Consider the following 27,995-nt stretch of genomic DNA (forward strand, 5'->3'; position numbering starts at 1 on the left):
TTTGATGTAGTGTTTTGGATTGAATTTAAAAGCACTCTTCGGATTGCGTTTTTAATCAGTCCAAAGATGCAATTAAAATGCAAGCCATTGCGAAATATCCCAAAATAAATAAAACGCATTTATTATTTGTGTAAAACAAGAACACAAAGAACTTTATTATATAAACACAAATTAAAAAAAGTTTCCATTAAATTCAATCACATTTGAGCTTAAGGCCTGCGTACATAAGCTGCCTTGCCTGCTTACCTTGCTTACTTCTGATAAAAGAATAAAAAAGAAAAGGGGCAACCCAGTTCGAAATTTCCTCGGCCTTCTTTATTCTTTTATTTTTATTATGTCAAAAATGAAGCAGGAAAGCAAGGCAATCAGGCAGAGCAGCTTATGTACGCAGGCCTTTACTTCCTCCGCTCTCGATTTAATCAAGCGCATCTGATTTTCTTTCATCATCCTAAAGTTGTTTTATGTTGCCTTCCCATCACTAGTTCAGCTTTCGACATGGACTCCAACTCCACTCCATTAAAAATTTCCGTCTCGTGAATTACAGCAAAAATGTTCGCAACTTAAGTTATTATTTCTTTATTTTATAACAAATTCTTCGAAATGTATACACTCACACTCTTTTTTATATTTTGAAGAAATGTGTAGGGATCAACCAACTGTTTTTTCTGTAGGGATCTCTACAGCAACTGCTTATAAAATGTATCGAACGGAGTGCATTTTTCATAACTCTGTTGGACTACATCGAAAGATGTTGAGAAATCATAACTCCAATTGAACAACTTCCAAAATTTTTTGCTGGGTTGGTATGCACAAATATGTAAGTCCCAAATTACATTAGGTTAACTTGCGGCAAGTCCCAGTTTGTAGAAGAGACACGTAAGGGGAATGGAAATGGAAAAAAATTGCTCGTACCGGCAATTCTCAGGCAATTCATTTTATATTTTTCGTATTTGACATTATTTTCATTGTTTTGAAAACAAAACTTGTCGGAACAGAATTGCCTTTTATAAACGCAAGAGGCAAGTTTAAAAAGGAACGAGAAAAATTGCCGCAAGTAAACTCGACTAATGTAAATTGGGACTAAAAAACATACCGTGTAGAAACCCCATAAACAATAAATTTGTAATATTCCGTATGTTTTTTGAGACGAATTCAATTTACAACAACTTCTTTGGGATGGGCTCATGCATCTACCTTGGTAATTGTGCTCTAAACAAAAATCCTCCAAAGGTATATAAATGCAATGACCCAGCAAAAAGTTTGCATCCGCGGATGCAGTTGAATCACTACAAGTGTACGGTACATTTGCCGTTGGAGTACATCTTTTCCTATGAACTCACTTATGAATTTTACAAGAGAGCGCGCAGCTAGGATGCACTCCATTTTGCTTCCACAGCACACAGCTAGGATGCACTCCATTTTCGATCCAAATCACGGCTTAAGATGCAGTGCTTTGGATTGAATTTATATGCGTTCTTCGGATTGCATTTTTAATCAGTCTAAAGATGCAATTAAAATGCAAGCCATTGCGAAATATCCCAAAATAAATAAAATGCATTTATTATTTGTGTAAAACAAGAACACAAAGAACTTTATTATATAAACACAAATTAAAAAAAAGTTTCCATTAAATTCAATCACATTTGAGCTTACTTCCTCCGTTCTCGATTTAATCCAAGCGCATTTGATTTTCTTTCATCATCCTAAAGTTTTTTTATGTTGCCTTCCCATCACTAGTTCAGCTTTCGACATGGACTCCAACTCCACTCCATTAAAAATTTCCGTCTCGTGAATTACAGCAAAAATGTTCGCAACTTAAGTTGTTATTTCTTTATTTTAGAACAAATTCTTCGAAACGTATACACTCTCATTTATCTTTTGAAGAAATGTGTTGGGGTCAACCAACTGTGTTTTTTTTTCTGTAGGGATCTCTACAGCAACTGCTTATAAAATGTATCGAAAGGAGTGCATTTTTCATAACTCTGTTGGAGTACATCGAAAGATGTTGTGAAATCATAACTCCAATCGCACAACTTCCAAAATTTTTTGCTGGGGAGATTTGTACTGGATTTATTAAATCCAGTTGAGGATTTATGGCTAGTCTAAATGAACTATAACAGTATGTCCCGATTTACATTAGCTGAGTTTACTTACGGCAATTTTTCTCGTTCCTTTTTAATCTTGCCTCTTGCGTTTATAAAAGGCAATTCTGTTCCGACAAGTTTTGTTTTCAAAACAATGAAAATAATGTCAAATACGAAAAATATAAAAGGAATTGCCTGAAAATTGCCGATACGAGCAATATTTTTCCATTTCCATTCCCCTTACGTGTCTCTCCCACAAACAGAGACTTGCCGCAAGTAAACTTGCCTAATGTTAATTGGGACTATTTTACGTATGTATATGTTTGCATGTTCATTTTCTGTGTAATCTGGGTCTATCTCCAGTCCTAGTAATCTGGGTCTATCTCCAATGCAACTCTTCTTCTTCTTCCTGAAAACAATAAATCAGCTCTTTTTAATTAATCGGTATTTAGGTTTGTACAAATTGAAAACAAATTTTATTGTGGAAATAAGCAAGCCTTTTTTTGAGGATTCGAGTTGCAAAATGGAAAAATTATTTTTTGAGGGTCATTTTCTTTTTTATTTTTAATAAAATACGAAATTTTTACTTGTTTTAGTTCCTTTAATGGCGGGAAATTTGTTCTGTTTTGACAAATCAGCTGATTGCTTGCATTTTTTGCAGGGAAAGTGTCTGTTTACTTTTTACATTTTTTTTTGCAAAAGAGAATAAAAACTCCTTAAGGGGAGTACACACTAACAGTCAAAACTGACAGTCAACGTACTTTAAGGACAATTTTCCGGCAAATAACATCTTTTATTTAGCTAAAAACGTTTGAAATACAATATTTACGGTATTATTTAGAGATTATAAAAGAAATTTTTCAATTAGGCTTTGATATTCACGAAATAAACCTCGATGACTGTCAGTTTTGCTTGTCAATGTGTACTATACTTTACTCTTCGAGGAAGTTCTTGCTGGGATAGTAACCAGACAGAGCTAATGTTGGTGTTTCGATGGCAGGTTATATCCCAGATCAACTGGAGTTCATTGAGTAGGTTTGCCAGGACAGTTGAAAAGGTGTCGTGTTCTGTGCACAGGTCCACCTAATGCTGGTCAGATGTTTTGCACGATGTCAGCGATCCTTGTCCTAAAGGAATTCAGACGGCTGCACCATACCGAACGTAGTTGAGCCAATACTATTCTGGTTTGTCGTGGCAGATGACGTTCTTCAGCTGCGATACATGGGTGACGTTCACCGAGGACCACATTCACTCGATAGATGTTTATGGCATCGGCGACTGCATTCGTGTGAATGATATTTATAGTACGGTTACACTAGAGTTTTTTGCCGGTTTAACCCACTTCATGAGGATTTATTTGACGTTTGCGCTATGGAATTGACATTTGCAATCCAAACCCACTGGGTTAATCCGGTTAACAGCGTGTTTTTGTAAAAATGCTTGCCTGTCACACGAACCGTTCGTACTAAAACGTATACGTTCAAATTTTGGTTATTGTAAAATTTTACAAACCATTCGTTTTTATCTAAAAGCTTTCGTCTATTTTATAAAAGCTTTTATATTTCAGGGTTTCCATGATACTTATTTTGTGAATTTTGCATAGGCATCTGCACGTAAAATGTGTTACTTGATGGCAACCCCGATAAACAGATGACAAACAAAAAATAAGAAAAAAAATGTAATCAAATTTGTCCAAAAATAATTGTGATAATATGAAGAAACGGATGTACATATACGCGAGTGCTTCTATGGAAATAAATAAAATTGCATTCCCTTCCAGTTTTCGTGTGTTTTGTGCCATTTATTACTCAAATTATTTAATTTTCATTCAAAACGATGGGTCTTTTCCATTCGTTTATTTTTGACGTATTCGTTCGTCTGATTTTGTTACGAAAACCAAAAAAATTACGAAAATAAAAAGCTTTCATTTGTTTGTCACACGAATACAAACGTCAACCGCTATGAAAACCAAATTGTGTCTTCGTTCATGAAATCGACGAACGAATGGGCAAAAACTTTTTACAAAAATACGCTGTAAGTGTAACCGGGGTTTTTAACCTTTTTGATAGGCTTTTTGATCTAGGTTTAAAGATCCCTCCTGACATGCCTGGGTGGGGGTCCTATCCACCATATGGTGATTAGGATGGCTCTCATGGTAGCACTCGAGCAAGTGCCGCAACGAAAGCATGTCATTGTGTTGCTGTACTGGAAGAATCTCTGTTTCCTCATGTAGATGAAGTTTTCAGGGCTGCATTCTGACAAAGTTTGATTATTTTCCATATATTCGCGTACCAAGCTGGCGTTACATAGCTTACCACAGACTACCCTACCGCGTTATATGTGGCCAACAAGGTTTCTTTACCTACACCGCAAATGCTTCCGGCTAGGACATTGTTCCTACATCTCAGCTTGTCGCATGCGCGACGTGAACATGCCGTTGAATGTGACCCCTAGCATTTTAGGGGGACATTCAACTCTGTTCTTACCTCTGCCGTCTATGTGGTGAACTGGTTTAGTATTTGCATATTCCACGCGTGCAAAAATGTGATAAATTAGTCAAATAGGAGTTCAATTCTTCACAAATGACATCAGGCTTGGAATTCTTGTTTCTGAATTCCACGTACGACTGGCGTCCACACATATAATCGACTATCCAACGTTTCAAGCTTGGCCGGAGGGTTCTCTGCATAGACTAGTCCATACATAAGCGAGCGAGTATAAATATTGGAGAATATCAGGTGGCCGATTGAGTTGTAAATTATACCGCGAACTAAAATCATCATCTCATCATCAACCATCTCAATCTCAAACCAAAAAAGCTATTAAGTTCTAGCTTGTGGTCGCTATTAAGGTACGCTTTACATGGATTGGCAACTTAAATTACGCATGTTTTATAAAAACTCTAAGATGTAAATTGGGCTTTTGGAGCACATTTATTCATTTCCGTTATTTAAATTGTCAATTACATCGAATATCTGTCAAATAAATGGCGTATTTGCCCCACATACTACTTTTAGATGTCAGTGAAAATTAGGCTCGCGTTTAAATTTATCTTTATCTTACATCCCACACACCATGATTTGGACATAATCCTGTCATGACCTGCATTTACTGAAACAAAAAACCTAACCCTGCGTTTACACATGACAGGACAGTTGAGTACATGTATTGATTGTCAAAAACCAAAAACTTGCCTGTGTGACGTAGGCGTCCCGACAACTGCAAAAACAGTAGTACAATTTTGAATAAAAATCATCGATTTCTCTTTGTTTTCCGCTCACATATCTTGTTTTTGTTCATGTTCTTTTGTTTTCAACACATTTCAATTATTATGTAAATTATTTTTACAAAAAATGTCAAAAATTTGTTAACCCGACTGTCTGTGAAAAAATGATGGACAGCTGGGAGACAACCGACAGATGTGTGCATGTGTTAGTAAATCAGAGTTGTATTTGAAGACAAACTGTCTGGTGTAAACGCCTAGTAATGAAAACGTGTTAAAAACAATAAACAAGTTGAAAAAATAACTCTCCTCACACACCAAAGAATTAGAGCTGGCAAACCATCGATATTCCCAACATTAGATATTTTCGATATAATAGTTTAAAAAATCGATTGCTATCGATATTATCGTTAATTTGTCACCACCATTAATTTGGAAATGAAAATGGCTGAAATGTCTACGCTTTTGTTGAAATTTTGCACAAATAGTTCACAGAAATCAAAAAGGAGAAAAAACAATTGCTTTTATTTAATAAAAATACATTTTACTTTTTCGAAAAATTTGTACGTGTGACTACCAACTTACTTTCTTATATCCACAAAACCGAAAAGCAGCGAATTTCTATTAATTTCAGTGAATTTTAGGTTAATGGTATTTAATCCGATAATATCGATAGAAAAAACTATCTATCGATATTGTATTTTTAAAAAATAATCGATATTATCGATAGTGCCATCGATTTTTTGCCAGCTCTACAAAGAATATCCAAGCAAAATGAATTGCCAACCAACGAAAATAAAGCAAACGATAGAGAATGAATGTTTGCAATCATGACCGACCTGACTTTTGCCGGTCTGCTTTTCGTTCACAGGCTCTTAAACACATTCTTTACATTCAAGGCTCGTTTATTACGTTCATTCACTTTTTGGTTTATTTTCTGTGCAGGTTTTAAGAGTTTTTTCTCTTTTGCCATGTAATTCTTCAGTTTTAACAACTGACGGAGGGTCCGTCAACCGACAATAATAAAATTAAGGTCAATATGTGGTTCTTGGTGTTGACGATTTTCGATGTTATTTGTTTGTTTAATGGTTGGCTCATGCTTATTGTTGGTTGCACCACATAAAAGAGATAACCAAAAATACCGTTAGTGGGTCATACTATTGGTCTGTTCCAGTACTGCAAGAATCTACTAATTTTTTCTACTTTTTTTCGATAACACATGATGAAATAATAAGGTGGCGTAAAACGGCCAGCTGTTTGGTTTCAATATGTCAAATTTTTTGTTATTGTGAATAAATTGTATGAAAACGTAAACAAACATTTTGACATATTGAAGAATTTTCCGCCAAAAATGAGTTGTTGTTGTGCTACTTACGTGACCTGTTAAATAGATCTTGCGATAACATAATAGTACGTTTATATATAACCGGATTTAACAAACCCACTGGGTTTTAAATGTCAATTCCATTACATATACGTCAAACAAATCCTCATAAAGAAGGTTAACCCTGCAAAAGGCTGTAATATAAACATGGCCTAAAGGACAAATTGTTATCGTAGTAAAAAGTAGTAGATTTTTGCAGGTTCTGGAACAGAGCATATATGTAGTTGTTTTCTTTTTTAAACGGCATGACAATATCAAGTCGTAATTCTACTCCTTCCGTTGGGAATTTTCCATAACTCTTCTTTGGTGGTGGGTCAAATTTTCGTAAATAACAGAAACAAATGAATGGTTATGCGGTAGTTTATTGAGATGGTGGTAAGGTAATGGAAATCGGATTCTAACTACAACGCCCTTTTAAAGTTGTAGCCAAAGACGTAGAGAAGTAAAGACTAGAAGAAATGCATTTTCCAAAAACATATGCTAATAGTACCAGATTTTGGTTATAGATGGCTACACAACTCACTGGAATTGATAACAGCAATGCCAATCGTTTTTGATTCCCATTTCTCGCGGCAGAAAACATTAACGTCGTGTTTTGTGGCTGAAATTTATTTCTTCACTATTTCTTATTTTTTATTTAATAAAAAAACGAAAGTCAACGCCGTAAAATTTGAGTTTTAATGTTTTTCTTGTCAATATTCCAATGAGTAACAGTTTTCGTTTAACAGAATGTTGCTATGATGTCGTAGCAACAGAGGTTAACTCCCTCTACAGTTAATTTTTAACAATTGACTTTTCCTATCTTATAATATTGACATCTTTGTTGTAGCATATAGCTCAGAAATTTAAGCTCTGTTCCAGAACTAAAAAGTTTTTACAATTTTTACGACTTTTACACATTTTACCCCAAAACCCGTTCCCGTACAAAAAAAAATTTTAAAATGTTCACTTCTCTTTAAACAAAAGTGGCGCTGAATGACGCTCTCTTTAAAAACTTTTTACTCGACAAATTCGAGCGTGTAAAAATAGTATCATAGATGCCGGCGTCTGATTGGCTGGTACGCCGACTTTGACATTTGTTCCAGCTTTTTTGACGTTTTTTCCATTTTTGCGAACTTTATGAAAAAACTTTTGTTTGACAACAAATTTTCTCTCTTCTTCTCTTTTACGAGTTTTACTATTGAAAAGTACGGGAACAAAGCTTTAATAAGTCCCGGGTCACACTAGAATAATTTCACAGAAATTTTAACATGAAATTATGAGTCTCTAGATTGACCTCCATAGTAGAGTAAAATAATGAAATTGCTGTAATAGCACGGTTACACTACAGCTTTTTGCCGGGTTAACCACTTCATGAGGATTTATTGCTTAATCTGGTCAAATCTGACCAGATTTGCCATACAAAAATTAAATCCTCTCACGGCTGGGTTTATTTTAAATCCGGCGCAAATCCACCAAAAATACAGTGTTGTATTCGGTAATTGTGCAAAACAATCCAACTCTACTGAAAAAGTACCAAAACTTGCAACTGTTTTTGCAACAGAGTTTGTCGTGTTTTACACATTTACGATTGACCGCATGAGATTTTATAGAGTTAATAAATCAAAAGTTATTTGAAAATCATAAAATTATTTATTTTTTTACATTATACACTTTTTTAACAAAAAGTACGCTTGATACCAAGTTACAAAAAATGTATCCCTGCTTGTAAAATAATCGAATATGACCAAAGAGGGAACGATATCTCATACGAGAAATCGTAAAAGTGTAAAACACGACTTTATTACTTATTTTGTATGTATACGTAAACAAACAACAGCTGACAGTTTATATCCTCGAAAAGCTAAGTGTAACCAGCAAAGATTAACCCACTGGATCTATTAAACCCAGTGGGTTAACCTTTAATAGAGTAACCGGGGTATAATGGGGAATTCGGCCTAAGAACACCTAATTTCATTAAATTTTTTAATGAAAATTACTCTAGTGTGGACCGGGACTAACATGTTAAAATTAGGGCATTTTGCCAGGATCAAGTTTTCTCAAGAAAAACATAAGTACATTTTGAAAATCCTCTGAAATAGAACAAATTTGAATCAAATGTAAATATAAAGCATTCAGAACTGTCGTAGGGCATTTTTATTACACTTTTGGGATGAAAAGCAGTATTTCATGATAACAAATTTCGAAATTTCAAATTTCATGAGCAGACCCTATTACATTTTGAAAACTAATTTTACAAAAAAAGTAAGAATGCAGCTGATTGTCACTTCTACCTTATATAAATATGCCTTGATTTGATGTATTGACAATTAAACCGGATTTATAGTGCGGTTACACTACAGTTTTTTGCCGGGTTAACACACTTTATGAGGATTTATTGCTTAATCTGGTCAAATCTGACCAGATTTGCCATACAAAAATTAAATCCTCTCACGACTGGGTTTATTTTAAATCCGGCATAAATCCACCAAAAATACAGTGTTGTTTTCGGTATTTGTGCAAAAAAATCCAACTCTACTCAAAAAGTACCAAAAGTTGCAACTGTTTTTGCAACAGAGTTTGTCGTGTTTTACACGTTTACGATTGGTCGCATGAGATTTTATGGAGTTAACAAATCTAAAGTTATTTGAAAATCATAAAATTATTTATTTTTTACATTAGACACTTTTTTAACAAAAAGTACGCTTGATACCTTGATACAAAAATGTATCCCTGTGTGTAAAATATACCAATATGGGCAAAGAGGGGACGATATCTCATGCGAGAAATTGTAAAAGTGTTAAACACGACTTTATTAGTTATTTTGTATGTATACGTAAACAAACATCAGCTGACAGTTTATATCCTCGAAAAGCTAAGTGTAACCAGCAAAGATTAACCCACTGGATCTATTAAACCCAGTGGGTTAACCTTCAATAGTGTAACCGGGGTATTATATCCAATAATCCAATATTTATAATAAAAAAGAAAATGCCCAAAAAGGAATTTTTCAACTTTGCAACTTTGTTCCGAAAAAATCAATACAATTAAGCTTGCTATTTCCACAATAAAATTGCTTTTCATTCATTTTTCATAAATCACCGAACAATTAAAAACAGCTGATTGTTTTCAGGAAGAAGAAGAAGAGTTTGCAAGTGCAAGAAATTTGTCCAGCAAGAATTTTCAAACTCTCACCAAAAGAACTGTCAAAATGTCTCTCTCGATTCGATCTCTTTTGCTGGTTTTTTGTGTTAATAGACGACTTCCAGCAATAATTGGTACAAATTGTTACAAGTTTTAGCGTAACCAGACAGACCTATTATTACAAATGTTTCGAATTTTGGCAGTTGTATAAAGTCCCGGTCCACACTAGAGTGAATTTCATTAAAAAATTTCATGAAATTAGGCGTTCTTAGGTCGAAGCTAACATTTATGGTTTTTTTTACATATGAGTTGTCACTTCTCCCATACAAAATGTATATGAATAGTGACAACTCATATGTAAAAAACATATCGTGTAAAGTACATTAGTAAGTACCATGGTAACACAGGCAAGTTTTGGGTTTTTGACAATCAAAACTGTCCTGTCATGTGTAAACGCAGGGTTACACCAAGGTTGGTTACACCTGGTTGATCGATGATCGAAGTTATCGAACAGAAATTTAATAATAACCAAATGTTTATGATTTTGCCAAGAATTGCAAAGTCCGCCAAAAAAATCTGAATTTAAATCAGCTGATCAAACTTGCAAATTCTTACAAGGAAAATTTTGCTTGCAAAAACTTGTAAGTTTTCATTAACAAAAGTCTCCAAAATGCTCTCTCAATTCGCTCTCTTTTACTTTACAAGTGAAAAGTACCTGCAAGTTCTCAGTAACGTCTCTCCACCAATTTTACTCTCTCGAAGCTAAAAATTTGCAAATTGTTATCAAACAGCAATTTGCAAAAACTTGCAAGAAGTCAGGTGATTTGAAGAAAAAAGATTAAATAAATAAATAATAAAATAACAAGTAAAAAAGCGTTAAGTTCGGCCGGGCCGAACTTTTCATACCCTCCACCATAAAATATTCTGAACTAAAATGGAATAATTAGTTTTCATTCCTCTCCCCAACTTTAAGTGGGTACGTTAAAATGTCAGATAATGTACATAAAATGTTTCATTCGGTAGGCCCTTTTTTATTGTGCCTATATCTAACTATGTATGTTGACAATTTTTGGTGGACTAGAAATTGGGAGGTACCGTTATATAGGGGTTATAATAAAACATGGACCTATGTTGACAGTTTTTAATGGGAGCCTTTAATGTCAAATAACTCCTAATTCGGTTAAAAATTGTAGCTAGAATCCTCAAAATACCGAAAATCGGTACATAACGTGGGAACTATAATGTCATTAACAGGTAGTTCGGAGGTATGTGGGCTATACGAAAATATGAACTTAAATGAACAATTTTTGTTGGCTTTTAAATTTCAAATTACAGAAAGTTCGTCCAAAAAATAAAGCTAAGTAAGGTACGGAAAATCGGGAGGTTTGTTTTGGGGCTATACCAAAACATGGACCTACGTTCGGTTAAACATTTTAAGTAAAATCCTCAAACTACCGAAAATCGGGAAGTATCGTTATATTGGGGCTATGTTGAAAATTTTTGATGCAGATGTGTGGTGACCACTACAACCACAAAAGTTAGTTCGGTTAAAAATTTTAGCTAAAATTACCAATTACTGAAAATTGGGAGGTACTGTAATATGGGAGCTATATCCGAAAATGGACAATTTTTTATGGAGAGGTGTTGTGACCACTAAGAACTTCAAATGTCAAATTACTGCTAGTTCGGTTTAATATTGTAGTTAAAATCATCAAATTACTGAAAATCGGGAGGTACTTTTATATGGGAGCTTTATCAATACATCGACCTTTCTTGACAATTTTTGGTGGAGAGGTTTGGTGACCACTAAGAATTTCAAATGTCAAATGCTCAAAATACCGAAAATCCGTTATATGGGGATACCGAAATCCGTTATACCGAGGTACCGTTGTATGGGGCTATACCAAAACATGGACCTACGTTCATAATTATTTCGAATATAAGTTTTTTGGTCACTAAGAACCCTAAATATCAAATTATAGCTAATTCGGTCTAGAAATGTGAATTTAAGCGTCAAAATACCTGAAATCTGTCGGTGACGTTATATGGGGGCTATACCCAAACCACAAGTTTTGTTATATAAGTTTATTGACATTTAAGAACCCTAAATGTCAAATTATAGCTACATCCGTCTGAAAATGTAGCTAAAAACGTCAAAATATCGTAAATCGGGGGTACCGTTATATGGGGGCTATACCAAAACGTGGACCGATATAGCCCATCATCGAACTTGACCTGCCTGCAAACAAAAGACGCATTTTCCCAAAATTTCAGACAATTTTGATGGAGAGGTGTGGTGACCACTAAGAACTTCAAATGTCAAATGTTCAAATTACAGCTAATTCGGTTAAAACTTGTAGGTAAAAATCTCAAAATACCGAAAATCAGGAGGTACCGTTATATGGGGCTATACCAAAACATGTACCTATGTTCATAATTTTTTCGAATATAAGTTTTTTGGTCACTAAGAACCCTAAATATCAAATTATAGCTAATTCGGTCTAGAAATGCGACTTAAATCGTCAAAATACCTCAAATCGGGCGGTAACATTATATGGGAGCTATTCCAAAACATTGATCTATGTCCACTAGTTTTGTTATATAAGTTTATTGACACTTAAGAACCCTAAATGTCAATTTATAGCTAAATCGGTCTGAAAATGTAGCTAAAAAATTCAAAATACCGCAAATCGGGGGTACCGTAATATGGCGGCTATACCAAAACGTGGCCCTATGTCCACAACTTTTGTTATATAAGTTTATTGACACTTAATAACCCTAAATGTCACATTATAGATAAATCGGTCTGAAAATGTAGCTAAAAACGTCAAAATACCGTAAATCGGGGGGTACCGTTATATGGGGGCTATACCAAAACGTGGACCTATGTCCACAACTTTTGTTATATAAGTTTAGTGACGCTTAAGAGCCCTAAATGTCAAATTAGAGCTAAATCGGTCTGAAAATGTAGCTAAAAGCGTCAAAATACCGTAAATCGGGGGGTACTGTTATATGGGGGCTATACCAAAACGTGGACCTATGTCCACAACTTTTGTTATATCAGTTTATTGACACTTAAGAACCCTAAATGTCAAATTATAGCTACATCGGTCTGAAAATGTAGCTAAAAGCGTCAAAATACCGTAAATCGGGGGGTACCGTTATATGGGGGCTATACCAAAACGTGGACCTATGTCCACAACTTTTGTAATATCAGTTTATTGACACTTAAGAACCCTAAATGTCAAATTATAGCTACATCGGTCTGAAAATGTAGCTAAAAACGTCAAAATACCGTAAATCGGGGGGTACCGTTATATGGGGGCTATACCAAAACGTGGACCGATATAGCCCATCATCGAACTTGACCTGCCTGCAAACAAAAGACGCATTTTCCCAAAATTTCAGCTTTCTATCTCCATTTTTGTGGATGCTAGAGTGATTACCACAGACGGACGGACGGACGGACGTGCACAGATCGACTCAGAAATTTACCCTGATCAAGAATATATATACTTTATAGGGTCGCAAATGAGTATTTCAATGCGTTACAAACGGAAAAACAAACTTAATATACCCTCCATACTATGGTGGAGGGTATAAAAAAGTAGTCACCACAAACCACAAAATAAGTTATTTTATTTACATTATCGTTTTCCTGTTGTTGGCGTTTTTTTTATTGTTGGACTGCATTTTCCATAATTTATTTAATAATTGTTCCCTTTTTATTTCTATTTATTTTAATAACCAAACGTTTGGTTTTGCCAAGAAGTCCGCACAAAACATTCGAATTTAAATCAGCTGATCAAACTTGCAAGTTCTTAAAAGAAAAATTTTCCTTGCAAAAACTTGTATTCGCTCTCTTTTACTTTACAAGTTTTTTATCGAACAGCATTTTGTAAAAGTTTGTGCAAATTTGTACAAACTTTTGGGTTATCTACCACAACTGACAACTGATGGGAAGCTATCTAACGGGAATTATTTTTACAAAAATGCCAAAAGATTGTCTCCCCTACTGTCTGTGAAATAATGATGGACTGCTGGGAGACAAACGACAAATGCACCCAGCAAAAAAGTTTGGATGTAGTGCAATGCAGAGTTATGATTTCAATACATCTTTCGATGTCATCCACACGGAGTTATGAAAATGCACTCCGTTCGATACATTTTGGAAGCACTCGCTTAAAGATCCCTAGCCAAGCAAGCCAATTTTTTGATCCCTACAGTCGCAGTCTTTTTTTCTCTGAACACAAGAAGAGTGTTAAAATTCTAAGAATTTGTTTTATAAAAAATAAAGAAATACAAACTAAAGTTATGAACATTGCTGTAATTCACGAGACGCAAATTATTTTTGAAGTGGATTTGGAGTTTTTTGGAAATCTGAACTGAAGTAGGAGGAAAAATGAAAAACCATTTGGATGATGAAGCAATATCAATTTCGATGTCATAAAAAGCAGATTAGAGGAAGTAAACTTAGTTACGATCAAATTTAATGGAGAGTTTTTATAATTTGTGTTAATGTTATAAAGTTAATATTCTTGTTTTACACGAATAAGCAATGTATTTTATTTATTTTGGGATATTTGCAATGGCTTGCATTTTATAAAATCTTTAGACTGCATTTAAATTTGGATCGAAAATGGAGTGCATCCTAGCTGTGTGCCGTGGAAGCAAAATGGAGTGCATCCTAGCTGCGCGCTCTCTTGTAAAATTCATAGGTGAATTCATAGGAAAAGATGTACTCCAGCGGCAATTGTTCTAGTGATTTAACTGCATCCGCGGATGCAAACTTTTTGCTGGGCATGTACATATGTGTTAGTAAATCAGGATTGTATTTCAAGAAAAATTGCCTTGTGTACACGCCTAGTAATTCCAGCAGCCACATTTCTAGAACTGGAAATAGGCCCAGAGCCAGATTAAGTAGAAAGACGAACTTACAAACATAAAATAAATGCACTGTTACAACAACAACAATGTAAACATGGCGTAATCATGCATATTTGAAAGCAATTTCTTTCGTGAAACTACTTTAGTGTGGACCGGGACTTATTAAATTCAGTTTTTTCTGTAGGACTTCTAACTTCCACTATTCTGGACCTCCTTTTTCCAATAGACCATTCTATTCTATAACAAGACCATTTCGAATGTTTTCCGAAGATTATCGTGTAGTGCTTCTATATAGAGCCCCTCCATTAATAGAAGACCTTGGCTATCATCTCTTCAAGATACACGTTTCAGTTTTCTTAAATTGAAATACAAATTCTTGCAGTTTCCGGTACAGAGCAAATAGGTGTCCTTAAATTTTGGAGAAATATTCATTGAAAGAAATAATTTCTAAAAATTCTACAATTATAGCTCTGTTAATGTAGAAACAGAATCAGCTCGTTGCTTGCTTGGCTTGCTTTCCAAATGTCAAATTATAAAGGAATGTCAGAGCCTCTTCGCAATTCCGCCGGCGTTCCCCCAAATAATTTGACATTTGCAAAGCAAAGCAACCACGAGCTGATTCTGTTTCTACCTAAAAACACATTTAACATGTTTCATAAAACATGCATCATTTAAGTTGTCAATTCCATGCAATATCTGTCAAATAAATGACGCAAACTCCCAAAACACCTGTTTTAAGTGCAAGTGTAAAATGCGTTTAAGTGTTTTCATGGTACAATAATACAGGTAGCATTATCAAGCCAGCTGATGGTAACATAATGTGTCAATTGCATTGAATTGATGTCAAATTTTGACATCTTATGTTACCAACAATTGCCGATGCGGCTACCTGTATATTTGTACCATGAGTGTTTTGGAAATATTAGGTGTGTCTTTTTACGTGATAATTTGTAATAATTATTACGAAATGTTACTAAACGCTGTCTTTTTACACAAAAGTTCAGTAAAAGAGAGCGAAGTGAGAGAAGAATTTTGACAGTTGTTTGCTGAGAAATTGCTAAAAGTTGCTGAAAGAATTTTTCCCAGCAACTTTTAGCAAGTTCGATCAGCTGTTTTTTAATCATCTGCTAATGGTCAGCTGCTCAATGTTTATCTTATTTTTGTGGAAAAATACTATAAATATTACGATTCAGCTACATTTATTGATTATTTTATTAATATATTAATTATTTTTTATTTATTTTGCTCAAAATTGAAGAACTTTTCATTGCTTTGGAGTTAGTTTTTCTTTCATGCATTGGCGCCAATGTTTTTGGTTTGGTTATCAACTGTTATCTTGCTAAAGTTTACTAAATGCTGTCTTTTTACTTTTTTTCTCTATTTTCGTATCAAAGAGTAAAATCTCTCTTACTCTCTGAAAAGAAGTTACTGAATAATTATTACTGAAAAAGTAAAAAGACACAACTATTTTCTATAAATAACCACATCTATCTTTAAGTAATGCTTGGTTTACATTTACGAAATCCACTCGATTTCAACTGTCAATTCCTTTGCGTATAAGTCAAATGAAAACTCATCTGAAAACCATTCGATTTCATTTGACGTTTAAGCAATGGAATTGACAGTTGAAATCGAGTGGATTTCGTAAATGTAAACCAAGCTTAATACCCCGTTTGCACTTAACCGGATTAACCCAGTGGGTTTGGGTTTCAAATGTCATATCAATTGCGTAAACGTCAAATAAATCCTCATAAAGAAGGTTAAACCGACAAACAACTTTTTTGTAAATGCCGTTATACTACAAAAAATCCATATTTAAAACTCATTTAATTTAATTCTAATAAAAATCAAAAATACTATTTATTTGGAGCGTTTTTCTTTTAGGTTGAACAGTGTTGCCACATCTCTCTTCACAATGTTGTTTTCACAGCACATACCTTTTGTACATGTCACTCGAGTGCCAATTGAACACAGCTTTTGACAGAAATGTCAATCTAACGTGCGAAATGTCATCCCTTTTCTCTTTCTCTATATCCGGTCAGCCATAAGACCTGTAAGTGCTTTTCGTAAATTTTTCAATAATTTATCAAATAAATCAAGTGATTTTCGTGAAAATCCTTATAAAATGAATGCCTCAGTGAAAACTAAATACAATAAACTATCAATGGCAATATATATTTCCTTGAAAATGGGAGGAATACCATAAAAAATATGAACTTTATAACTGTGTTAATTTTTGGTGTCACAGAGACAGATGTTTTGCTGTCAAATATTACTGGACAAAACAAAAAAAAAACTACAAATAGAGACAATAAAGTGAATTGTGAACATACTGCATCAAAGATAAATCACTTGATTAATTTGTAAATTAATTGAAAAATCATAATAATTATTTACCGGACATAACTAATGTACTTTTGTTTTCCTTTTCATGTTCCAATCATAAACATTGTATGTGTTCTCTATGCTGTGTGTGCTATAATATTGTGATGACTCTTTTCCCCTACAACAACAATAACAATGGATAATTGGAAAAACAACAGCCATCAAGATGAGGAAGATTATGAAAGCTAACAAAATCGTAATTGTCCTTAGTGGACGTTACGCCGGCCGCAAGGCCATCATTGTCAAAACTGTTGATGATGGTGGTGCCGATAAGCCATTCGGACATGCTTTGGTTGCTGGTATCGACAGATACCCCCGCAAGGTTACCAAGAGCATGGGCAAGACCAAGTTGAAGAAGAAGTCCAAGATCAAGCCTTTCTTGAAGGTATTGAACTACAATCACTTGATGCCCACTCGTTACACCGCCAGCGAAATCACTTTCGACAAATTGTCTCCCAAGGACTTGAAGGATCCCGCTAAGCGTAAGGCACACCGTTTCCAAACCCGTGTGAAATTCGAAACATCCTACAAGGAAGGCAAGAACAAGTGGTTCTTCCAGAAGTTGCGCTTCTAAATTATTGTTTTTGTAATTCCGAAGCATTTGCTTCTAGTTTTAAAACAACAACAACAACTAGTGTCGAACGTAATGAAAACATAAATTTTTGTATGTTTTCTTCGTCGTTTTGCTGTGTGGATCTGTATGGAGGAAGTTTTGTGACGTCTTTTTTATGAAGAAAAAAGTTACAACAATAAAAAAACTATTACAAACAAATTGTAAACAAATCTGTGTCATATATTTTTAATCAAGTGGAAGATATGGTATCATACGAGATAAAATTCAATCTAGTTTTTGTAAACTAAATGCAACTATTGACTAAAACCATGATGGTCGTCGACGGTGGTATACAATTCAGAATATATTTTAAGAATGAACAATAGTTTCCAACCATACATGTTGTGTTTTCAATGTGAATAATTTATTCATTTTTTACATAAAACTAGCCCCAAGCTATAGAACATAGATCAGCCAGATCATCGATTGGAACAACAATATTAAACCATCTCTATGGGTGTTTGTATTCTTTTAAATAATAACTTTGAGGATAACAACGGAAGAACGAGGGAACAAGGCACGTCACGAAAAAGAATTTAAAAAATATATTCGCCCTACCACTCACAGATAAGAATAATTGCTCAAACTGGATGAAATGTTTACTATAGTAAACATTTAGTGGATGAAATGTTTTTATGAAAATTTGAAATGAAAACCTTTATAAAGGAAATAAATGAAAAATATAATGAAAATATTTTTCATTTTAAATTTTCATAGAACGAGAATCCTGGATTCTAGTTCTATGTCTTCATTAACTTGAAAATGAGTTTATAGGGAAGAGGTGTGAGGGGGATGAAACTCTGTACACAAGGTTCTGTAATCTGAAATTATTCTTTGTGTTTAAACTCGTAAGTCCCAATTTACATTAGGCGAGTTTACTTGCGGCAAGTCTCAGTAACGTATGTTGACGTAAGTGGAACAACGAAGATATCGCAATAGCCGCTAATAGAACATAACTTTTCATTTTTGCGATTTTAATAATAATGACGAATATCACAGCTTTGGTTGGGGACCTTCCAAAAGCAAAGTCTGATTATGAAAGTGGAAAATCCCATCTTTACAATAATGTAAAGCAAGTTGGCAAGTTGGCGTAGGTGGCCAAATAACGGAGATATCGCAATAGTCGGTAATACATCCCATTTTTTATTTTTTTGTAATCACGCTACACGTCGCAATTTTGATTGGATCGTCACGAAATTTTGAGTGTTAATGGGGGTCCTGCAGAGGAAAAAACCTATTGATTTTGATAATGGTCGGATATTATTCAGGGGTCGGAATGTGAAAAAAAACTTATTTGGAGAAAAGGCCAACGTTTTATTTTAAAGTTAATATCTCTCTTCTGTAAGAGGTATGTCGAAAGCAAAACCTGGCAAGGATAGTAAAAAATATCACCTTTACAACGATGTGAAATGGGTTGTTGTTGTAACAGTTCGGTTGTATTCGGAAGCTCTTTCCTGAAAATTATAAAGGAAGAATGGAACGAGAAAAGAAAATGGAATATATTATTAATCAGTTGTGTGAATAGGATTTGATGTTGGCAATTGAAGGAATTGTGCTACTTCAATTGGATGTGACCACAAATCAACAGGGGTTAGATTTGTGGGGGCGGACGGACAGTTGAATAGATGTGAAGTATCGTGAGGGCTCTGATGGCAGGAGGGGCACCTGTTTATGGTACCGGGAACAATGCGTTCTCTGTAGGAATTGAGAATGCTACTGTAACCAGACCTAAGTTGTGCCAGTATGGAACGAGTTTGCCTTGGAAGAAGCCTCTCACTATCCGAAATTGCTGGAGGATGTTGATTTAGGACTTTATTGTTTTTGTACACACTTATGGCTTCGGAGACCGCCCGTTGGTGCACAATGTTCAGGGAGTCCGTGTAAGACAATCGGTTGACGTCCGATGGAATGACGTCTTGGATGTCATCACGGTAACACCTGAAGTCCTTACGGATGCGTCTAGGTGGTGGATCTTCCATCACTACGTGATGATTGGGGTGACTCGGCTGATGGCTAGCCAGCAGGAACTGTCTAGTCAGCAACACATTATGTTGCCTGACTGACAGCATCCTGGTCTCCTCATGAAGATGATCCACCTGTGACATCTGGACGCAACCCGTAGCAATTCGGAGAGCATTATTTTGCGTCGTCTGCAGGATTCTCCATTGGGTGTCACTCAGGAAGGAAGTCCAAACCGGGGCAGCATAGTTGAAGACAGACCGACCGATGGCCTTATAGGTCGTTATCAATGTCTCCTTATCTCTGCCCCAGGAGGTGCCAGCTAAAGCTTTAAGGACTTTGTTCCTGGATTTCACTTTCTGGTTGATGTAGGTGGCGTGCGAAGAGAAGTGGAGAAGATTGTCGAAAACTACCCCAAGGATCTTTGGACTATGAACAGTGGGGATACGCCTGCCTTCGACAAATACATCAAGCTGGTTGTTAACTTCCTTCGTCCAGGAAGTGAATAAGGACACTGAGGACTTTGTAGGGGATAGCTGAAGATTGCGCTCCCGGAAGAAATTTGTGATGGTGCATGGCAGAACTACCAGGTAGTGGTATCACACCAGCTGATCGAATATGAAAAGTCAAATCCCTTTATAAAAAAATTATTTTTGTTGTAATTTCCCCAACAACATAAAGAAAGTTTTGACATAACATATTCAACATTTTACGATGCCACTACCTGGGTAATTGTGCCATGTGATGGTGGCTAGGTAGTTGGAAATTCTAGCACTTACGTCGTCGATGTCAACACCAGATGAAATTATGGTGCAGTCATCAGCATACGATGGGTTGTCATAGGTGGTCAAACAACAGAGTTATCGCAATAGTCGGTAATGTATTCCGTTTTCCATTTTTTGTGCAATCACACTACAGCACAGTGGATCCACCCATTGGCCAAAAATAAAAAAAATAATGTCAAAATTTTGGTACAACATCTGGCAACTCCGACAGCTATGACATGGACCTTTTTAAAAATATATTAGTTTTTGTTTAATTCGAACGCGATCTTCTTAAGAATAGCTTCAAAAGTCAGAACTTTTGACTAATATTTTTTGTTGTGAGTACAACCTATATTTTAAGTGCAAGTAAATATATTCAAAATATCGCGAAACTAATACGTATAGCAAACTATTATAGTGGATTTTGAAGGAGGAGGTAATAGCTTAATTTTCATTTAAAAATAGTGTGTAAGCGAATTGCGGAATTCTAGTTAGCTGCATATTTTCTTAGTGTATTCTGTAATGCCAATTTGATCATATACTTAAATTTGACCTAAGGTTTTAGTCATGATGCCCACCAGTGCCCACCTCGGGAATAATTTTCCAAAGTAGGTCATGGGTTTAAGATTATTCAGTATTAAAATTAGCTGCCATCTAGTGCCAGACTATAAATGGTGGGTCGCTGACTAAAGCTGCTCTAGAATAGGGTTTCTATAGATATATTAGCGTATAACTCTGTTATCTGACTACGTGCATTAACATAATTGGCATCAGTGGCAAGATTAAGAAATCTTCTTTCAAATTTGTCCTACGTTGGCGGCACGAGCCTTCCAGGAAGAACGCTATAAGATCTATATTAAAATTTGTACCAATTTTCAGACAAAAATTTTGATTTTTTTTAATCCGCTAAATTGGTTGGACTTTATGTTGTTTTGTTTCCCCAAGCCTATTTTTGCATCATAAGATAATCGGGACCTTTGTTCATGTCATTTTGTATTAACAGCATAAAACAGTTCTGATCGTATACCCCGTCCAGGGGGGAAAGGGGGGAGAATGTTACGCTCGTGGTTTCTTAAAATACTCTTCGCAGCAGCACAAAGCTGTAACCGGCGCATTGACTTGATTTTTACACTCTAAGTATTTTTGGCCACTTTCTCATACAAGTGGATCCACTGTGTACAGGTCGGAATTATGATCGAATCCTCACGAAATTTTGGGGGTTGATGGGGTCTCACAGAGAAAGAAGCCTATTGATGGTTGGCGTACATCCCACTTTTCCATTTTTTATTTGAGTTGTGCTGACGATGCACTTGAATGCGTTTCAACAAAATTGGCCTGTATTAATGAAGACATTCAGAGCAAAGGCGCTAGCTATCCCAATTTTAATATTTTGAATTTTACCAGTCAAAAGCTTGTGCACAGCGGTAGTGATGTAGGGTATCACATAGTCGGACCCGACCCGACTATAGCTTTGACTCACTTGTTATAACTGAAATTATTCGAATAGCATGTGAAAGTATTCCACGTAGAGATCCAATACGAGTTACGCCCATTCGATTATGCCCATTATGCATTATTGTGATTTTAATGTAATGCAATTTCAAATCACAATAATGAAAAGGCGACTAAGTTTAATGTCAAAAGTAGTCTTTCTGGCCAACCTTGATAGCTTTTTCAATTCAATTCTTTTGTTTTTATTTCATTTCCTTTCACAGACCCAACCAAGTTTTGATATATCCTCCGTTAACACGATGTGCCTTAACCAAATTTAAGTGGAAGGTGCTTACACCTGGGAAGTTTTTGCAGATTCTGAAACTACAATGCTCATATACATATGAGAAATATCAAGAAACAAAAAAAAAATCGCCGGAGGGATTTTCAAATAAATCGCGATTTAAGTTCACATTTTTAGGGGTTTTTTAGGTTTTCACGATTTTGCTTGGAAACCGCGAGTCCTATGTAAATGGGCCTACAGAAAATGTTGTAGCTGTGAAAATTCACAACTAGATTGACCTTTGTGATATTTTCGTAGGTTTTACCGTTTTTGAAATATAGAAGTTCAAATTGAGACAATACACTGACTGTATCGCCTCCTTATAAAACAACATCATGCTCAGTGCCCCTTAACTAACTTTTGATGAAAACCGCTTGCACATGGGAAGATTTCGCGGATTCTGAAAAAGCAATGTTCATAGATAAGAAAAATAAAAGAAACAGAAAAAATCGATGGAGGGATTTTTAAATAAATCACGATCAAAATTAACAATTTTAGGGTTTTTTAGGTTTTCACGATTTTGCTGGGAAACTGCAAGTCGTATCGAAATGAGTCTAAAGAAAATGTTGTAGCTGTGAAAATTCTCTACAAGCCTGAACTTTAGGTTTTTTCGTAGGTTTTACCATTTTGGAGATATAGGGGTTCAGTTCAAATTTTTAGGTTTTTGTCTTAATTCTTCAAGATTTTGCTTGGAAACCGCAAGTCATATCAAAATGGGACTAAAGAAAATGTTGAAGCTGTGAAAATTCTCTACAAGATTGGATGATTTATTTTTTCCTATGTTGTACAATTTTCAAGATATATAAGTTTAATTTGGGAAATTGCAGAAATGACATTGTTTTATAAGGAGGCGATACAGTCAGTGCATTATCTTAATTTGAACTTCTATATCTCAAAAACGGTAAAACTTATGAAAATATCATAAAGGTCAATCTTGGGGAGAATTTTCATAGCTACAACATTTTTTTCAGACCCATTAACATAGGACTCGCGGTTTCCAAGCAAAATCGTGAAAACCTAAAGAACCCCAAAAAATGTGAACTTAAATCGCGATTTATTTGAAAATCCCTCCAGCGATTTTTTTTGTTTCTTGATATTTCTCATCTATGAGCACTGTAGTTTCAAAATCTGCCAATCTTCCCAGGTGTAAGCACCTTCCATTTAAAATTAGTTAAGGCGCACCGTAATTATTGTGGTCTAAACCGTGTTAACTTGTGTACAAAATTAAACAATCAATATATTGTCAGTTTGGTTTATTTTAAGCTTAATATTCTTAATATCGAAATTATGTTCTCAATTACAATTAAAATTTTTAAACAATTAAAGATATAAAAAACATATTAAAACAATTTTCAGATATATTTTATAAGAAAAATGAGAAACATAAAATTCCGAAAAATAATTAAAAAGATGTAAGATGTGTGATGTAACGTCAAGTGGCTGTAAAGTAAAAATTAAATCATTAAAAATAATTTGACAAATTAAGTAAGGCCTATTGTAGTTAGCTAAGATACATACTTCCTGATAATATTACTTACTCTTAATAAATTTGTCAAGAGAATTTTTGGATCAAGCCCTTAGATTAATATTTGTGAACAGTTAAAGGTACTTGATGATGAGTAAATGATGTGTGTGTTTGTGATTGTGAACCTCGTGTGTGTTATTGTAAAACTCCAGTGTGTGATTGTTATTCTGACTTCTAAATTCTAACTTCTCTTTGCTGCATAAAATCATCTTCATGGGGCCTGAAGAAAAATATTGAATAATTTATATAAATATTACTTTTATATTTTTAATAGGAAAAATATATATACACGAATTGGAAACAAAAAATATCTAAAAAATAAATTTCAAATTCCAATTAAGACTTTTGCACATTTGACTTTTGCACGAACATTCACAGTCTCTCACAAGATATTTGCAGGTAATTCTTTTACATGGAACGTAGAAAACGAAAATAAATAATAACATTCAGTTTTCAAAGGGCATAACAATGAAGAACATAACATAAAAAACATAATAACATGTAGTATACAACAACACATAATACTACTTTCACACTTAAATTCTAGTCTTTCAGTTAATATTTAAAAACTTAAAATAATAAATTACCAGACAACATTGGCATTTGGAAGATAGTCCATAATGCTATTGATAACATCTGTGCTGGTATTTGTACCGCCAACATCTGAAATTAATAATATACATAAATTGAAAGAAGTTTTTGAATCGATTGATTTACGGAGATCAGTTATAGAAAAGTTCATTGAAGGAAAAATGTTTTGAAAAATTATTATTTTCCACGCCCTTTCTAATGTGCAACTTTCCATATTTGATCTTTAAATTTGTTGATTACATAAACATAAAATTACTCACCTGGTGTCCTAATACCCATTTCCACAACGGTTTTATAACTTGCCTCGTGTATAATACGAGCATGATCCGTATAGCCCAAATGATTTAACAAATCAATGCCAGCATTGATCATGGGCAAGGGATTGGCAATATTTTTACCAGCAATTTCAGTACCGGTGTTACGAGTACCAGGTTCAAAAATGGCATACTAAACACGTAAATATACATAAACAAATTATTGTTAAAACCCTAATCATTAATACATACAGAATCGCCATAATTACGGCCGGATAGAATACCAGCACCACCAATCAGACCACATATGACATTGGCAACGATGGTGCCATATAAATTGGGCAGGTTCATGACATCAAACTGGAAAACATCATACAAAAGGCGGAAAATTAAAATTTACGCAGATTGGCGGATAGATTTATTGGTGGATAGAAATATCAAAATTAAAGGACAAAATTATCCATATTCGAGGATAAAAAATTAATATTCACATTTGCAGACACAATTATCGACATTTGTGTAAAAATTATCTATATTAAAAACTTGCCCCATTGCTGTATAAAATTATCTACTGTTGCGCATAAAATTATCCACGTTGGTAGATAAAATTATTCACATTTCTGTAAATTATTATCGACATAGGGGGATAAAATTATCCATATCGGTGGATAAAATTATCTTCATTGGTGGATAAAATTATCCATATTTATGTATATAATTATCCACATTGGTAGATAAAATTATCCATATTTGTGGATGAAATTATGCACATTGGTGGATAATATTATCCATATTTGTGAATAATATTATCCATATTTTTGGATATAATTATCCTTTTTTGTGGATAAAATTATCCATTTTTTTGGATAAAATTATCCACATTAGTAAATAAAATAATACACATATGTTGATAAAATTATCCACATTAGTGGATAAAATTATCCACATTTATGAATATATATAATTATCAATTTTTGTGGATAAAATTATCCATATTTTTGGATAAAATTATCCACATTAGTAAATAAAATTATCCACATTTGTAGATAAAATTATCCACATTTGTGCATAAAAATTGTCCACATTTGCGTATACAATTATCCACATTGATGGATAAAATTATCCATATTGGTGTATATAATTATCCACAGTGTTGGATAAAATTATCCACATTAGTGGATAAAATTATCCACATTTATGTATAAAATTGTTCATATTCGGGTATATAATTATCCACAGTGTTGGATAAAATTATCCAGATTTGTAGATAAAATTATCTACATTTATGGATAAAATTATCCACATTTATGGATAAAATTGTTCATATTCGGGTATATAATTATCCACAGTGTTGGATAAAATTATCCACATTTATGGTTTGCTGTCGAGTCCGAAAATTTGCATGGCTGATATATTCAAGAAATTTCACCTATATTAGGCTGAGGCATATTTTTGCCACCGCCACTTTCTACTCACCTGATGCGGATTCGATACCAACTGCATGCACGTATTATCAATAATCATATTTTCATGTTTCAATTCGGGATAATCTTTGTGCACCTTTTTGGCCATTTCCAAAAATAAACCATCCGACAGTTTCATAATATTCGCCTTGTGTATTGTTGTAACCTTTTTGCGACCCTGCTGTTTGGCATATTCGAATGCATAACGTGCCACACGTTCTGCATTTTCTTCCGTCATAACTTTTAAACTTTCAACATGCCCCGGTACGGCTTCATGTTCCATCATGGCATATTCACCATAAGTATTTTGTCGTATCAGCACAATATCGATATTTTGATGACGTGCCGGTATACCAGGTAACGATTTACAATGCAACACATTAACATATAAATCCAATTCATTACGTATGGCTACATTACGAGAAATTTCACTGAGATTTTGTGAAGTTGTTTCGATGTTACCCTTGATGGCGGTGCCATTACGTTTGACGGAAACAATGGCATTTTCCAGATCTTCATTACCCTGTGTGCTGGGATCGATATCAATCACCTCAAAATCTATGGGAGCATCACAGTGGGAGAATATTTCACGTACATAAGTCATAAGTTCGGGACCAATACCGCCACCAGGCAACATGGTCACAACACTGCGTCCACCATATTTGGTGCGAGGAAATTCTAGTTCCTAAAGAAAGAGAAGAAACTTAAATAGTGATGGTCTAAAAAAGTTAGTAAGTAGGTCATACCTTGTATTTCTTTTGTAATGAAGATTTAGTGAAGGCAACATCTTTAGATTTTTCTTTGGTCACTAAGAAGGGATAACTCTGAAATCATAAGATCTAATTAGTAAAGTTTTAAAATTATTCATTTAAATGACACGAACTTACCCGGCATAGAAATGGAGTGTGTATCCCTTGCAATTTATGCACAAAACGCAATGCCATTTTGTCTCAAGGTCTAGAAACACCAAGGATTTAAATTCAATTAACGAGACTTATAAATAAAAAACGATTTTTTATAAATAAAAACAACAAAGAATTTTATTGACAACAAATTTGGTTTATTGCCTTTCCAATTAAGAACACTTTGAAGTCCTGAGCTACATTACGCTTGTGCCAGACATTGAAATTTTGAAGGAACACTTTTTTGTGTTCATGGATGAGTATGGAGAAAGAGAGCTTCTTCACCTTCACACTCTCCCAAAACCAAAAAAAAACCACATGAAACGTTCAACGTCTGACAATTTTAGTTGGGACAATTGTTTGTTTAGGTGAGTGTTGGTAGACTCGAGTTAAGTTGGAATTGTCGACGTAAATTGCCTAGAGCAAGCCCAGACAATACTTCAGCGGTATTGTGAAGAAGAACATATTCATCAAGAATGTCTATAACCTGCAAGGAATAAAGGCACCAAACACCAGGAATCTTAACACTTAGCTTGTGTATCAGAGTGCCTAATTTTGATGCCCGAATTACATTTTGCATAGTATTCCTTCATATTCGAGGTTATGCGTAAAATTCATACAAAACAAAATCCTTCACTTTAAAGCAAAACCCACCTGTTTTTTTTTTAATTTTTAAATATTTCACCTAATTTTCGTTTTAATTTCGATAATCGTTTTTTAAATGCCTTTTGTCCAATTATTTTTTTCCTAATTTGTTTCCAAGTGTTTTAAAAAGCTTTCTTTAACATAAAATTGTAATGTTTCGTCTTATTAAATTAAACGTTTCACTTGTCTCGTCGCTGTCTGTCTATGTAAGTATGTTTGATATGTATGTATGTGGGTAGCTAGCATGTACTAAAATGTTAACGGTCCTCTATCAAGGTTTCTTCGTTGTTTATTAGCTGTCAATATTTGGCGCTATTGTAAAAGATCAATGTCAAGGTGCAGTGCTTACGAGGGGTGTTATAAAAGTTTGGAGATTTTTATATGCAAAAATTTTTTTGGTTTTTAACAGAGTAACCATG

At 34.4% G+C, this 27,995-nt stretch overlaps 2 protein-coding genes across 5 annotated transcripts; one reads left to right on the forward strand and one right to left on the reverse strand.

Annotated features, from left to right (window-relative positions):
* Window positions 1-16,688: 16,688 nt before the first annotated feature.
* Window positions 16,689-17,869, forward strand: RpL27 (ribosomal protein L27). The gene is made up of 2 exons (XM_073963567.1): window positions 16,689-16,754; window positions 17,245-17,869. The coding sequence occupies exon 2, from the start codon at window positions 17,253-17,255 to the stop codon at window positions 17,658-17,660; it is 408 nt and encodes a 135-aa protein (XP_073819668.1). The 5' UTR covers window positions 16,689-16,754; window positions 17,245-17,252; the 3' UTR covers window positions 17,661-17,869.
* Window positions 17,870-23,427: 5,558 nt separating this feature from the next.
* On the reverse strand, window positions 23,428-27,807 carry LOC141390624 (isocitrate dehydrogenase [NAD] subunit gamma, mitochondrial-like). 4 transcript variants are annotated; one of them, XR_012409425.1, is made up of 9 exons: window positions 27,586-27,807; window positions 26,917-26,986; window positions 26,776-26,853; window positions 26,043-26,714; window positions 24,819-24,926; window positions 24,573-24,759; window positions 24,309-24,384; window positions 23,735-23,941; window positions 23,428-23,636 (listed from the first exon to the last, which is right to left on the reverse strand). XR_012409425.1 is itself a non-coding variant. In XM_073963568.1 (8 exons), the coding sequence occupies exons 2-8, from the start codon at window positions 26,971-26,973 to the stop codon at window positions 23,896-23,898; spliced, it is 1,224 nt and encodes a 407-aa protein (XP_073819669.1). In that variant the 5' UTR covers window positions 26,974-26,986; window positions 27,586-27,807; the 3' UTR covers window positions 23,428-23,895. The 4 variants fall into 4 exon arrangements, 2 of the variants coding, with proteins under 2 accessions (XP_073819669.1, XP_073819670.1); XR_012409424.1 differs by lacking the exon at window positions 27,586-27,807 and having other exon boundaries at window positions 26,917-27,059; XM_073963568.1 differs by having other exon boundaries at window positions 23,428-23,941.
* Window positions 27,808-27,995: the final 188 nt, after the last annotated feature.

This window comes from Musca autumnalis, unplaced genomic scaffold (genome assembly GCF_047663935.1).
Source record: "Musca autumnalis isolate F117 unplaced genomic scaffold, ASM4766393v1 scaffold_1, whole genome shotgun sequence".
Classification (NCBI taxonomy): Eukaryota; Metazoa; Arthropoda; class Insecta; order Diptera; family Muscidae; genus Musca; species Musca autumnalis.